At 43.1% G+C, this 15,035-nt stretch overlaps 1 protein-coding gene across 2 annotated transcripts in view; it reads right to left on the reverse strand.

The window, feature by feature from the left end:
- The window catches only part of MKLN1 (muskelin 1), a 102,708-nt gene that overhangs the window by 60,708 nt on the left and 26,965 nt on the right, over positions 1-15,035 (reverse strand). For both annotated transcript variants that reach the window (XM_027710054.2, XM_039383487.1), the window contains 3 exons: positions 12,248-12,357; positions 8,261-8,453; positions 965-1,042 (listed from right to left, as the gene is read on the reverse strand). In XM_027710054.2, coding sequence (XP_027565855.1) covers positions 965-1,042; positions 8,261-8,453; positions 12,248-12,357 — 381 coding nt within the window. The remainder of the gene's footprint in view (positions 1-964; positions 1,043-8,260; positions 8,454-12,247; positions 12,358-15,035) is intronic.

The raw sequence follows: 15,035 nt of genomic DNA on the forward strand, positions 1-15,035 counted from the left end.
AGTTCCTGGAGCCACACAGGTGCTCACAAAAGAGCTCTGAGCCATCCCTCCAGCTCTCCAGCAGTGAGGACACAGCCAGCCTTTGGCTCCTCTTCCCTCTCTCCCCACCTGAGAGTTGCCTGAGGGCTGAGCTGTGAGAACAGACACTCAACTGACAGGGTAATGAACCCCTGGGATGGGAGCAAGGAGGTGATGGAGAGACACAGCACAGCTGCCTTTGCAACACTTATCCTCACACATAAGGGAATCCCAATTGTCCCATTAAAGCTCCTTTCCAATCTCTTTAGATATCTTAAGCTTTCAGGACAGGTGTCATCCACAGGAAGCAACACTAGCAAGATAACCCGTGTTCTGTTGGAAGAGAAACCTGCTTGAATTCCTGATAACCCTTCCCAAGGGGTTTGGGGACACTGCTCCACACTTGGCAGTTGTCACCTTGGATCCTACATTTGCTGTGTGACAGTGAGTTTTGTACTCTGTAGTCAAGGATCCTGCTACAAGTCTGGTTTCTGCCTTGAGAACAACACAGAAAGATTCTGCAGTTTACATTTACTACATAACACATAAAGACTTCAAAAGATCTCATTCAAAACACGCCCTGTTCAGACAATGTATTTATTTGCCACTCTTGGCTTTGAGTTTGAGTCAATTCCATTCATTAAATCCAGTAACACAGATAACTGTTCTCATGTTTAACCTATATCCTGAGATTTGGTACTGAACTGATGATCTGCCCTTGAAGTTACTGCAAGTATTCCTGCAGTCTTCCTTCCTCAACCAGAGACCAGGCTGCATTTCACTGACTCTGCGGACAAATGCAACTTTTTCACAGAAAAAAACATTCCCTAGAAAACCTGTCCTAGAGGAGCCTTTCTTGCATCAGCATCATTTTCTTGCTCAGTATTCTCAAAGGAACAAGACAGAACTCACATACTGCCAGTTCTATCTTAAGAAATGTCCTTACCTTTGGTGCTTTTGGGGATAATCTGCCCCCAGCGAGGTTTGTACTCTTGCTGACTGATATACTGATTGAATAAGCCATCTGCAAAACAAAAGTGTTGCTGGATAAAGCATTTATACTTCCATTATAGCAAAATCACTTTTCATGTGGGTAACTTCAGCCTTACTCAAGCCAGTTTGCCACTCCAAAGCCTTCATGTTCAGTGAATGTGCCATTATATGTCACTTAGTTTGTTAAACTTTTGTTAGTTTGTTAAACTTTTGTTAGTTTGTTAATGAACTAAATGTGAAAGCACTAAAATAAAAAGAATACTTGCTACTAGATCAATCAGGAATTATCCAGTTTGCCTGCCAGGTCATGCCAAGTGTCTATAAATCTCCAGTGTGGTGTATTTAATTAAGAATAGAATCCCTACCCCTTATTTAAGCAAAAAGGAAAGTTGCCAGTGCATATAAAATTCAACCATTTTAGTCCATGTGAAGTTAAAACTAGGTCAGACAGCATCTCTGGAGCTTCATCTGAGAAGAAAAGGGAAGTAAAGCAGATTGTTTAAATGCTCCGATATGGGACAAACGGGCATTGGATGAAAAACAAAATAATAGTTTACATTTTCTTCAGGGAGTTAAGCGAGAAGAGAAACAGAAGATGTGTCAGGTCACAGGGCAGATATGCCAACTGCAGCATTTTGGTGAGAAACACCAACTCCAGCACTTTATCCACGCTCCCCTTGTGCTTTCCTCTCCTTGGTACACCTTCCACACGCCACCTCTTCAGCATCCAGAGGCCAGCTCCTAATTCTGGTTCTAGGTTATCAGTCTATCACATAAGCATTCATCTTTTGAAAAAGAGATTCAAAACACCCACGCCCTCCAGGACTGCTCTTCAGTCTGGGAAGGGCTTGGCAAACCTTTGGGGAACTTGGTGCTGCTGATCTTCAAATGTCTTCTCTAAAAAAGCCACCTCACCTTCTGCAGGCACAACAAACTCTCAGACAGCACTGCTGTCCTGGCTGCATCCCACCCACCACCTCAACACACAAGCCCCTCCTGACAAGTGTTTGTGCTGCATTTATGCATTGCCTGAAAAAAAGAAGGGAGTTCAGGCAACCAACATCAATTAGTTTTTAGTTCTTTTGACCACAGTAATTTCGGCTTTGAGGTAAGAGTTTAACAGATGATGGATGCCTCTGTTTATTTATAGAATGATCCTTACTGAACACATTCCTATTTATTTACAAAAAGGTAAAAATCTTTGCTAAGCATGACACAAGGTTCAGAGAATATTTTAAAGTGTTTCCTGGCATCCTGTAGTTTGTCGTGACTGAAATCCAGGTTTTAATTAAACTCCAAGCCGGCAAGTATTTCCTGGGAGAAGATGAATGCTCTATTTAGAGACCATCTAATAGGAAAACAAGGGCACTCAAGAGCTCCTGAAAGGTGCTGAGTTTGGTCTAAAAACACAGAACTTCCATAAACTCAGCTGTGCAAGTTTTTCAAAATAAATACTCTGAAAACAGGGCAGGTTTTACTTTCACCTCAGAGCCAAAACCATCAGCTCTCTCCCCGCATTAGGTAATCGAGGAAAGCCAGAAGTTTGCTCAATGTATGTAGAAAGTGGTTTATTTTGGGTTTAATAGCAGGGTTCTTAACTCCCACTTCTTCAGCATTTATGAAGTTGGGACAACACACGAGAGGCTTGAAGCTTGAGATCTCATAAATTCTGATTCAGAAAAGCCAACTCTAATAGAACAAATGCATGTGCTGTAAGAAATCCCATAGTGACTCAGCCACAAACCCAGACAGAAACGCAGCCTTTTGGTTACTGTTACAGCCCTGGGTCTGCACGACACAAACCAAAACCGTATTTACCCCGATGGCAGCCAACAGATAATTGGACATAAATAGCTCCAAAGGATGAATTACACCACATAGGATCTGAAAGGGTCATTTAACCTCTCTCCCATGCTCAACACCCACAGGCTGCACTTGTCAAGATACGACACTTCTCCCCTACTGTGCCTTCAGCCTCTTTTAATAATGCTTCTTGTCTTCCATGGGACACTGGTTTGGAAACACTCCAGCTTGCTTCCCAGAAATGTTTCTTTCTGCGGGGAGCAGTTCCACATTCATTCTACTTGTGTTGCAAACCAGCAGCAGCTTGTTTTGGAAGCTGAATCATCACCTGTCTGACACCACCAGGGACCAAAAAAAAAAAAAAAAAAAAAAAAAAAAAAAAAAAAGGAGGATTTCTAGGTGGATTCTGCACCCAATGCCAGACCTACACCAGCACACTCCTTATGTTCCTTGTCAGGATGGCTCTGCTGACCAAAAGGTCTCCAAAGCTTCTCCAAGGATCAGATCTAGGCCTGCTCAGCTTTGTCAGCTGTTCCCAATGAATCAGGAGTTTAAAATAAATTTCAAGACTCCTGACCAAAAAAAAAAAAAAAAAAAAAAAAAAAAAAAAAGTGTCAAGTGGAAGTTTTTAAAGGAAGTTTTCCTTCACTCCAGAGACCTCTCACTTCAACGTCCATGTTTACTAAAATTACAGACAAAACCTTGCTCTGTACTATTTTCAAGCTCTTCTCAGCAAGTCATGACGCATTTTGGATGTAACAACATGAAGTTCACAGTGGTTAAAGCTCAGTAAATTCTGCCACTCTGATAACCTGAGCCTTTATTTTGCCAGCCAACTGCAGGTTACCCAGAAAGGATTAGGACAAACACCATGGACAAAAATATTTAACTTGTTGAAGCCAATCAGGAACAAGTTGTATTAAGTTTGGGGGTTTTCTAGACAACACATTTGCAGATAGGATTACTAAAATCTATTCACTTCACTGCTAAGGGCTGAAAAAACTTCAGAGTGACCCATAAGTTCTGGGAGTTGGGCTTTGGATTTTTAAAGAATTATGATTTTTCTCAAACCAAAGAAAAATACCCAGAACACATCCAGCCATTACTTGACAATTTTTTGGGAGAAACAAGGAAAACCACATTTTTTTCTCCAGCTCAGAGCTCTAATATTTTCTTCAACTTTATTCTTCACAAAAATGAAACTAGGTTTGCTCTCAAGTCCCTATAAGATCCCTCTTCCACACAAACCCTACCATTTACTTAGGACAGGCTTTGGATCCCCAGCCAGCCCTTCCCCTCCATATATCTGAGCATACAGAGCAGCAGCCACACTTTCTCAGAACCAAATCCAAACAACATTGGATGGTAAAATTAAGGTATACGAGTCTGTCTAGAGCTCCCAGGGGAATACAGCTGTTCCTGTGCGTCCTGTTCCTGCACATCCTGAGTTTTGGGAGACGTCGGAGCCTGCAGGCTGTGCATCACTACTTCTTGTTTGTTGTGCAGGGCTCACTTGTCACCAGATAAACACATGTCACACCCTGACACGAGCAGTGCCACAAGGAACACCCCAGTCCCTGGAATACTAATACGAACCGAGCAGATCTTCCATCCATTCCAAGCAGCTTTCCATGTCTACAGGAGCTGCAGGCAGCTCAACTAAGTAATTTGCACTCCACATACTCTCTTGCAGGAATATTAAGCAGATTTTTTTTTCCCTTCAATAATATAGGCCCGAGAGCTATAGGAACGGATCCAAATGCGAAACATTTGAACCGAGTCTGTGAACCAGCTGAGATTTAAGGGACCCTTTTCTTTTTGAGAGGAAGTCAGGCAGCTGCCAGAGTTTCCATTTGCCCGTTTTCGAAGTGCAACGCACGAGTCAAAAGAATCTGCGGGCGAAGTGTGGCTGCCTGCCACCGAGCTCTCAAAAGAAATCATCTGGTGATGTGAGGTGGAAGACAGCGCTCGTCATTAGCAATGCAAAAGAACAAGAGTTAGCTCTGCCAGCGCTAATTCTTGACCACCTACTCTTTTTCTACATGACTAAGCCTATGGAAATGGCCCTGCGAGAGATGCAGCGCGTCTCCGCTTTTTCAATACCCACCACTGCAAAGATCGGCCTCTCCAGGAGACATTTTAGGCTGAACTGAGTGTGCAGTATCTCTGTCAACCTCGCTGCACTTCTGTTTGTGCCTTTAAGGCAATGAACTCCCAGATCAGCGAGCGGTCAGGAGTTCACATATTCATGCCCGGCCTGCAGCAGAACAGGCCGCTCTTTGAACGATTTCAGGGATAATTTAAGGATCTGTATGTCTCAATTAACTCTACACTTCAGCTACACTACACAGACACGGGACCAAAGTTAATCCGCTTTTATTTGGAAAAGCAACACATCAGAGAGAGGAGCTCAGTGGTAAGAACACCCACACCTTAGAGACTAAGCAGCAGCTACGGAGACTTCACAACAGAGCTGCTAAGAAAGTAAAATGGTAATAAATCATCGTAGAACAGCCCGGGTTGGAAGGGACCTTAAAGATCAACCAGTTCCAACCCTTATGGAAGGGTCAGGTCCTTATGGACAGGGACACCTTTTATCAGACCAGGTTGCTCAGAAAATGCTGAGAAGCTTAAGATATGCAGAGCAGACTAAGGACAGTGGAGCACCACAGGGAGCAGGAGGTAGGAAAACTGCAGGAGAACGTGCTAAAGGCTGAAGACATCTACTCCCATCCCATCCCACCAGCACCAGTTAAGTACCAGTGATATTCAACACTTTGACTGCCACCTTGCACAACTCCTGACAAACTATTCCAGCTGCAGTTTTGTGGTTATCAGTAGAGGTTTGTCCTGTCCACTGTCCCATCACAGCCTAAACAGCTCCATGCCCAGGTTTGCCATGAGGCAGCACGAGCACCAGTGCCAGGGGACACAGTGTCCTGAGTGAGGGCACAACTGACCCAGTTAGGGAAAACCTGCAGTTGTGTCAGCTTAAAGCAAATATGGGCTGCAGCCTCCGTGTCTCGGGATAGATGGTACTTCCCTCCGGAGGGTGCTGGGAGGCGACAGAGCTCAAGAGCTGAAGGCAGCATAAAGAATGGCAGGAGGATGGGGGAAGGAAGGTTAATATATTCCAAGACAAGCAAAATCATTAAGGATGACCAACAGAGCAATGGGAGATGTGCACGCTGACATTTAATTTCAGCTGGCCAGGTGCCGGATTAAAGTGCAGCAAAATAAACACCCTTCACACATATTTTTCTGTCCCTCAGAAGCAGTGACAAAACAATGATGCTCTTGAAGACTCTCCTGCTAAATTACCCACCGTCTGTTGTGAGCAAGACATGTTTCTGTACTTGCTGGAATAAAAAAAAGGACTGATAAAACAAGCTACAGTATATTCCTCCCATTTGCTTAAGGGTTGCTGAGTTCCTCAGCCTTCCTAGAGGGAATGATCTCAAGAACCAGGGAAGCAGGACTGTCCACATCAAATCTGACACAGAACAAGTGTCTGTTTGTCAGACAGAAGACTGCAGGTCTTGTTTTGAACTACCAGGAGAGTCCTTTGCCAGTACTTCCAGCCCTGGAAAAGCTGAGCACTGTGGACAGCAACCCCGCTCTCAACATACACCAGCTCAGCTCAAGTCCTAGGGGAAAACTGCTGGATGAAATAAATGTCAAATATTAAGTAGAAAAGAAATAAAGATATAACAAATTTAAAAAAAAGTTACAAACATTCACTTCATTAGTGCCCAAGAAAAAAAGTCCATTTTTGAGGGAACTTTTTCAGCACATTCTAGACTTTGAGTGAAATTCTATTCGAGCTCCTACCCCAGCCTGCAATGAAGTGGAAAGAGGAGGGCCTCCAGGCATTGAGATTAAGTCACAGCCAAAGCTGTGCAATGATAAAATCATCACCATCAGCACAGAGCACTCCTCTGGCTGCTGTAGCATCCTGGTGGGCTCATCAGCTCCCCCAGGCACTCGTGTCTTTGCGACACAGACAGTAACAGCCAGCCACAGCTCCCTGCTGCTTTTCCAGCCTGCAATCCTCCCTTGCCCTTAAGATTCAGGAGGAAGCTGCCAGTTGCACAATGTCCCTGCATTGCAGGAAGCTGTTCACGCTCCCATCCCAGCCAACAACACTCCACGGGCTCAGGAGGGCAAGGATGAACGCTGTTCTCAGTCTCAACACTTGTAGCTGCTCCTGGAGCTCAGCACAGGGCAGGGCTCAGCTGCTCTGCCTAAGAAACCTTGAGCCAAACACACAGAAAACCACTCACTGCAGTTCTGGACGACCTGTTACAATAAGCTCCCTAAAACTGTGCTCAGTTGAACGGCTTAGTCACAAAAAGATGGTGGATTTTCATGGAAGACAATTCTTGATTTTAAAGCTATTACTGCTATCAAATTCTGAGAACCACTACCAACTTCAGTGGTACAAGCCCCACTGCTGGAGTCAAGCAGGTACACCGGCATCTATCCAAAGGTATTACAAAATGACTGATTAGCCCAGAATCAGATAAAAACATCTCTGGTGCCAGATATCCATGAAATTGGTTCACTAAGTCCCTGACTCTACTGGCATCAGACACACAGTTCTCCTCTCATGCCAGCACAAGTGTCCCATGAGGAGTGACTGCACATATTCAAACAGCACTACACCCACAGCAGGAGCACCACTCTTTTATCAGACTGCAATCCAAAACCGCTGCACAGGTCTTGAGAGACACTTCAGTGCAATAGCCCAACTCTTTCTGCATCCCATTTTAACAATGGAAAATACATCTCCTTCCTTTTAGGAGTTGAGAGCTGTTTATACACCATGTTTTTAAGAAGAAAGCTTCCAAGTAAAAGATTAATAGTATTTCCAATGAAACCAACAAGGTCCTGCTCTGCAAGGGAAAACAGGCTTTGCCTCTAGTCACTGACTTCCACACCATTCTCCAAGGATTATTTTCCCCATAAGAAAAAACAGCACTCTCATCCAGACACAGATGAAAACTTCTGCCTGAACACCAACTTGGTGGCAAGTTCCAACCAGAAACCATGATCCACATCACCACGGAGAACTCCAGCTGTCAGCTTCCCTACTCACCACTTCAGTGACTTTCCTGATAGTCAAGCCCACCCTCAGCTTGCCAACACTTAGATGAAAAACTTATCTTTACCCACTCAAGTGCACCTCGTTGTCATCTCTGGGGGAAGGAGACTCCAAAAGCAGCAGTGACAAGACATTTCATGACTGAATTTTTAGCCTTCGTCACACAACACACTCACAAGCCCAAAAGCTGACAGCACACCACACCAGACACCAAACAGCACACAGACCAGCCAATTCTACTACAAAGCACATTAACACTCAAAAAAGGCAATATTTCAATGGGGTGGTTTTTTATAATTAATTTTTTATAGTTAACATATCAGACTCCTCTGAGCCTCTTACCGTTCACAGCTTTTTCTATCAGTTCTTCACAAGCATCAAAGTCTCCCTTCAACACCAGCTTGTCGTGGAGGTCTGTCAACATGGGGTGCTCCAGAGCAATCTTGGTTTTCTTCTGCAGCGACTCGAAAGCCTCGGTGTAGTTGTGCTGCCGAAAATGCTTTAGGCAAAGGCGAATGGCTTCCTGTTCACGGTACTACTGGAACACAAGAAAACCTATGAGACATGTAGATTTTTCCTTCCACCAGCACTGCTGGGAGCTACCTGTGAACCTGGAGCAGGATCTCTTGTCCACGCTGTACAAATTGCTCGCCAGCTCACAGAGGAATGCTGTGTGGACCACATTACAAGCTGTGCAGGCATTTACTTTCCAACGGTATAGAAGTTATACAGCTTGGTATCATCCAATTTAATGAGCGTACAAGAAGAGAGTGCACAGTGTCCCAGATCTCTGGAGTGACCATTAGTTCCCCCCCATCTGCTTGGCCCTGCTGTTCGAGGCCTACACGAAGCGCAGAGCAGGAAAAAGCCTTCGCTATCAGCGTTACATAATTTGATTGTATGACTCTTACATAACAAAATAATTTAGAAGAGTAAGTAGGTCACAGCTTTTCTAGGAGCAGAAGGGAAAAAAAAAAAAAAGCCACAAGAATAGGAATACTTGCAATGACCACCACTCCTGCAATGGAAAGGCTGAAGGCTGGCCCTAAATCCTGCGGGTTCGTGAGGGTTTTGGATCAACGGCAACAAGGATTTATGTGCACAGCAAAGTTTTAACTTCTAAATATTCCCCTGAATCTTGAAGCAGAACCTCTCTGAGCCACAGTTGCCCATATCCCACCTGACTGTGGAAAGGGGTGACTAAGGTGAGAGAAACCCACACTGGGTCCAACATCCCTGCACAGACACGTGAGGGAATAGTAAACTCTGAGTAAGACCCACAGTTTGTGCTGTTAACCAACCAAATCTTCCACTGTGTTTTCAAAGCTGCTAACAACATGCATAAGAAACACAGATTTTTAAGGTGATAAGTAGCAGAACCACTTATTTTAAATAGACTCTTCAAACCTAAATTCTAAGGCATTAAAGAAAAAAAAACAACCTCAATTTCCATCTTTAACACGCAACTACTGTGGTAAAAAGCAAATGTAACTTTAAGCAGCTATAAGATTGATTAAATTACAGACAAGAGATTTTAATCCTAAGTGGACACGACTGCTAAAAGTGAAGTTTATGGTATTTAAATGAATAGAATCTTTGTGAAAGCCTGGAACTAACACTGACTCTCAACAAAAAATTAGTGCTCTCAGAATAATGGCTCGATAGCAAGAATTTCACAAACTGAAGCGGCTAAAAAGAAACACGGCCATGTGATATATTTTTAGTTCTTAATCCATCAGTATTTCACAGCTGCAAATAGCCAGAACTATGCATTTTTAGAAAACCAGTTCCCAGCCCACATGAAAAAGGCCAAGGACACGTACTGATAAGAATGCAAGGCTGCAGCAAAGGAGTATTGAAGCTAAAACAGTTTTACAGCACAACTGGCAAAAAACAACTGTTTTTTTGTCTTTCCAACAGATATCTAAGACACTGTCTTTAAGAAATGTTCACTTACATCAAAGCCAAAACCAAATTAGATCCCTGTTGTTCAAAGGGATGGCAAGCAAAAGCAGAGCTGCACACCAGTAACAACCAGCTTCTGCTTTTTCAGATCCTCCAGTTTAGAAATTAGGTAAAACTCAGACTTGCTGTATTTCCACTGAGCTTGGCTTCTAAAACAGGGAAAGACTGCTGGGTGCAGGTTGGCCACTCAATACCATAGAAAAGTTTCTATTCAAGTGACATCATAGTACTACTTCAGAAGTTAAATATGAAAACCTCTTTTTTATGGAAAAAGGTGTATAAAAAGCACGTAAAAGGCTCCCTTATAAATGCTGTCATACAGGTTTAAAGAGATGACAACCCAAATAATAGCTCTGATCTGAAGCTGTAAATAATTCCTATGGTTAAAAACGTAACAGCAGCATGAGACCAAGATATTAACACTGTCAAACACACTCGTAGAATTAAAAATAAGTTCGTGTGCTCCTTATTAAACTGCCACTTCTTAGGTGCTGAAGTTTGCCCACTCTTCAGGAGAAAGGGATAAGGCTTTTGTGAGGCAGTAGGCTGAGCTGGACAGCAAGGAGAAAGCAGTAGGGGGGAACTGAGGAGTGTGCTGGCTGCTTTCAGTCCTTATCCCTTACCCCCAACTCCACTACCTGCAGGAAAGGGAGGTTTTGCTGGCACACAACAAAAAGGACAGGCAACTTCAAGCAGAACCTTCTTCTCATCTGATGTCACAGGCAGTAAAGAAATACTAGATTTCAAAGCCTCTGAGATTCCCAAAAACATGCATGAAAATATTCACAGCAACTCAAAGAAACAGGTCAACCTTCCTGCCTTTCCCAAAACATGGGTCAACACATCCTCCTATGTGGATCCAGCAACAGCGGCCTCTCAGGGTTGGGAGGGAAGAGAACATTAGTGGCACATGCACTCATCACCAAAAACTTGGCAGCTGATCCTAGCAGAGCCCAGACCATCATGACTAAGTCTCTGCCTTGCTGCTTTGGGGCTCTCAAGCTTTAGGAGAACAATGCTGGCACCCCCTGAAGAAGCTGTCACTACACTCATGCTGACCATGAAAAGTGCCGATGGAAGAAAACAGATGCAGACATCATCATCAGATGGCTCCCAACCAAAAAAAAAATACAAATCAGAGCTTTCTGCTTGCAGTAACTGGTCCAAACTGCCAGACACAGCACCATGTGCAGAGGCAGCAGAGAAAACCATCAGCAGCTTCTGTCAAGTTGACTCTTCAGAAGTCGACATCGATCATCAGCTGACTAATGACCACACCACCACTTGGATCATAAAGCAGCTACAGACAACTTGTCCTGTGCTTGTTAGGGTTGCATTTAAATCCTCCCTGCAGAAGCTCGTGATGTTGGTTTAAGTGGGTATGAGCCAGACACCACGGTCACACATTTTCCTCACCACACTGGCAGCACCATGAACTGGTGGAGAGAGTCTCACTGCTAATCACACACAGTCTCTATCCCCTTCTAAGCTTTTCCTTTTGGAAGCAGAGATACATTGCTCCACTATTCAGTCTTATTCAGCTGGGAAGGATGTCTCCTCTGCAACACAATATGAATCTCATTAATTGTTCCAGAAGATCCAGTGCATAACATGCAGCAACAAAATGAATTCCGGTTGTCAGTGTGCACTTCCCTCCCACAGGAAAGGCGTCTCTTGTACTCAATTAAACACTGTTTATACAAATAACATTTGGAACCTTCTGAACTATCAAAGTGACAAATGGCATAAATCATCTCATCTCACAGTCCAGCAGCATCGGCCCCACTCTGTTCCAGAGTGTTCAGCAAAAACACAGAAAGAGGGAAACAACAAAAGTGTAAGGAGCTGCAACAGGAAAGACACCAACACGGATTCTCTTTAAAACAAGCTCATTATATACCCTGTAACAAAAGCTGCACCTCTAACCCGAAAGCCTCTGCGCCCACGTAGCTCTACGGACTGGCACTTTAAAAGAATGACTAATCAAAAGGCAAAAAGAGAGGGGAAAGGGAATCTGGTTTTGTCAAGATTCATTTCCCTTCCAATACAAATACTATTTTCCTAATATTGTCCCCTTTGAGTAAGCGTTTCTTTGTTTTATGTTCTTCTTATGGTGTCTACGTGGCAGGTTTTTGTGGTGGTTTTGGGGTTTCTTGAGACTGTTTTGTTGGTTTCTCAAAGAGAACAAGTAGATGCAATTCAAAAAGATTCCCTTCGAGTCAAAGTCAGCCATGTGGTCTGAGTTTTTGCTGGTTCTGATATTCAAGGAGTGAAAAGGTCACATCAATTCCAGGAAGACAAGTTTCACAACATCCTGAGACCGGGAATCTTCAAACAAAAAAGGCATCTAAAATGCAGGCCTACCTTGCTGTACCAGTTGAGGCACGGCTGGACCACATCTGGATCATCAATGCCATTAAGTTCAACATACCAGATACTAAAATTGAAGCTAGGCCCCCAGGACAAGAGTGGAACTGGAGAAGAAAGGGAAAGGAGAAAAAGGCTGCATAAACATCAAACAACCACTGCATTGCACAGTACTATTGCAACAGAATGCTCTTAAAGATTACACAAATTTCAGTATTTCAGATTTGACTTAAGTTCTAGTTTGTTTAACTAAGCTTATGAAAATTACTGAATACATCATGCTCAACTTGTCATTTAAAGCAACCTGTGCTGAGCAACATTAACACAGCAGATCATTACAAAGCAGAAGCTTGCTTTAAGCAAAAGAGCAAAAATACTATCATTTAAAACAGCTCCAAGAGGCAACAAGCTTTGACAAGGCTGGGAATCACGAGCACACTAGCGACAGTATTTGCTCCTCATAGTACATTTATTTCCCCATTTGTCAGCAACAATTATTTTCCCTAATGGTGAAGACAAGAAGCTTGGGTATTTTAAATTTTACAAAATTAGTAACATCTGCAAGTTGTGGAGGAGGGAGGGAGGGATAACTGTCAGTTCCCAATTTAAAAACTCTAATTTTTTTTAAAGCTTTAATCTGTGCAGGTTTATGTTGAAACTATTTTATCTGAGTATTGGAACAAATGTACTTAAAATACTAAAGGACCCATGAAAGACATTGCAGCCTCTCACCTACAGCTCCTCTACCACTCTGGGTTAGTATCTGAGGCCTTGCACTGATCTCAGGATTAATCTGCAGGTTAAGACTTGGTTCTGCTTTTTGAAGCAGCTCCAACTCCCCGAAAACTTGTGTGTGAACTCTGACTCCTAAAAACTGCAGTGAAATCAAGTGGTTTCAATTCAAATACTTTTGTTTCCTTTGTATTTGACTGTAACTGATAAACAGGAAAAGGCAGTATTAGAGGTGAATGTGCAGTTACCAGCAACAGCAAGGAGTCCACTACCTCCTCCCTTCCACTGTTTTTGCCACAGAGAAATTACTTGTTGTCTTTCAAACCACTATCAAATACCACTGAGATTACTCTGTTGAACTAAGGTTTTTCTGACCTACTCCTACTCCATGAGGGAACAAAAAACCCCAAGCTTATCAAAAAGTTGTTCCTGAGCTCTTAAAGCTTCTTAAGTATTTATACTTCAAACAAGCTACATCTATTATTTTCTGCAGTGTGTTTGGGCACAAAGCACATGCTCAAACACCTGATTTTCTTGAGTTTTAGAGGGTGTATTTACAAACCTATTTCTAAAGGCTCATTATAACTTCTGGGAACAGCCATCCAGAGTAAAGATTTTTTAGAAAAGATCCAAAGAGACTTTGTATATGCAACTCTTAACTGACTTTAATATCCATAAGTAGGTACTTTCTATGTTACAGCTCTCAAATCATCTTTTCCAAGAGCTTATTTCTACTTGATTGTTCAGCACACAAAGCAAAGCAAGATGCTTTCAGAACAGGTCCTTTTAGGTGCATGTTTGTGGAGACAAGAGAGATGTGAACTGGTCAGAAAAACCACGAGTCACCTGTCTCCCATCCACAGTCCACACACTCTGCCCAGGAAACTTCCTCTTGCTAAATTTTGTCCTCCACACAAGGTGAGTGCTGCCAATATGGTCCCTTAATACCATAAAACATTCCTACTTCTAAATCCAAGCACAGAGATCAGTTTGATCCCGGATATCCTCCCCATTAATGCAGCAGACTGAAAATACCACACGTAAGGGTAACGCAGACACCTTGGGTCTGTCTTCAGACCTGAACACACAGACCAGACCAAACTGAAGTTAAATCTGATATCTGGTCAGGTACAGAGATCAAAGACCAGCAGCTCACTGCACTGACACACTGAACTAAACCACAGACCACCTCAAATGCACCCAGACCATGAATTTCCTGAGGTGAACCTGAGGCCAATTTCCTCACATCAAGTTTACTGGGTGAAAAACCAAACCAAGTACTACCACCTTCTCACCTCTTTTCAGAGAACACACAGAAGTATCCACCTGTACTTCTCTTCAGCAGTTCTCCTCAGAACTCCAGTGAGCTTCTCCCAGAAAAAAAAAAATTAACAATTCATCTCTTTGTAGCCAACTACAACACCAAAGAATACACTGGGGGGCACAGAAGAATCCTGGACAGCTCTCACAACCACCAAAATGCAAAGCCATCAACTTGCTGACACTTCTCCTCCCCACAGCTAACTCAGCTTCCAACAGTCTTTTTTACAAAAAGGAAACAAAACACCAGAAATGCTGATTTTAACATCAAGACTTTTGTGGTGCAACCATCTATTCCAAGGAAAGTACAGATATTAAACTGCATAGGGAATGCAAGGCAAATGCCTCCCTAGTGCTGAAAAACTCTCCCCCAGACAGAGAAAGCTGAAGCTGATCTTCATCAGCTCCTCCATAGGAGCAGGAAAAGAAACAAAGCAGAAGGGTTGAAAATGGAATGTGATTTCTACTCCAGTTCAGCAAATTCAAGTGTTCTGCTGGATCATCTCCCCACTTTTTATCCTCTCCTCTGGCTCCCAGGAGACCCCTCTCACCCTTTTTTTTTATCCCTCTCCTTTTTGAGGTGTGCTCAGCTCTTCAGACAAATGTCCTGTTAGAGCAGCCAAAATCTGACTTAAACCTGGAAGGAGGAGACACTAAGTGCAGCAAGGAAGTAGTTTTTTCCTGTACATCTTTGAGGTGGAAATACACTGCAATTAAAGGTGTTAAAAGCCCA

Source organism: Pipra filicauda, unplaced genomic scaffold (assembly GCF_003945595.2).
Source record: "Pipra filicauda isolate LSUMZ 115617 unplaced genomic scaffold, ASM394559v2 scaffold311_size1313980_pilon, whole genome shotgun sequence".
Lineage (NCBI taxonomy): Eukaryota > Metazoa > Chordata > Aves > Passeriformes > Pipridae > Pipra > Pipra filicauda.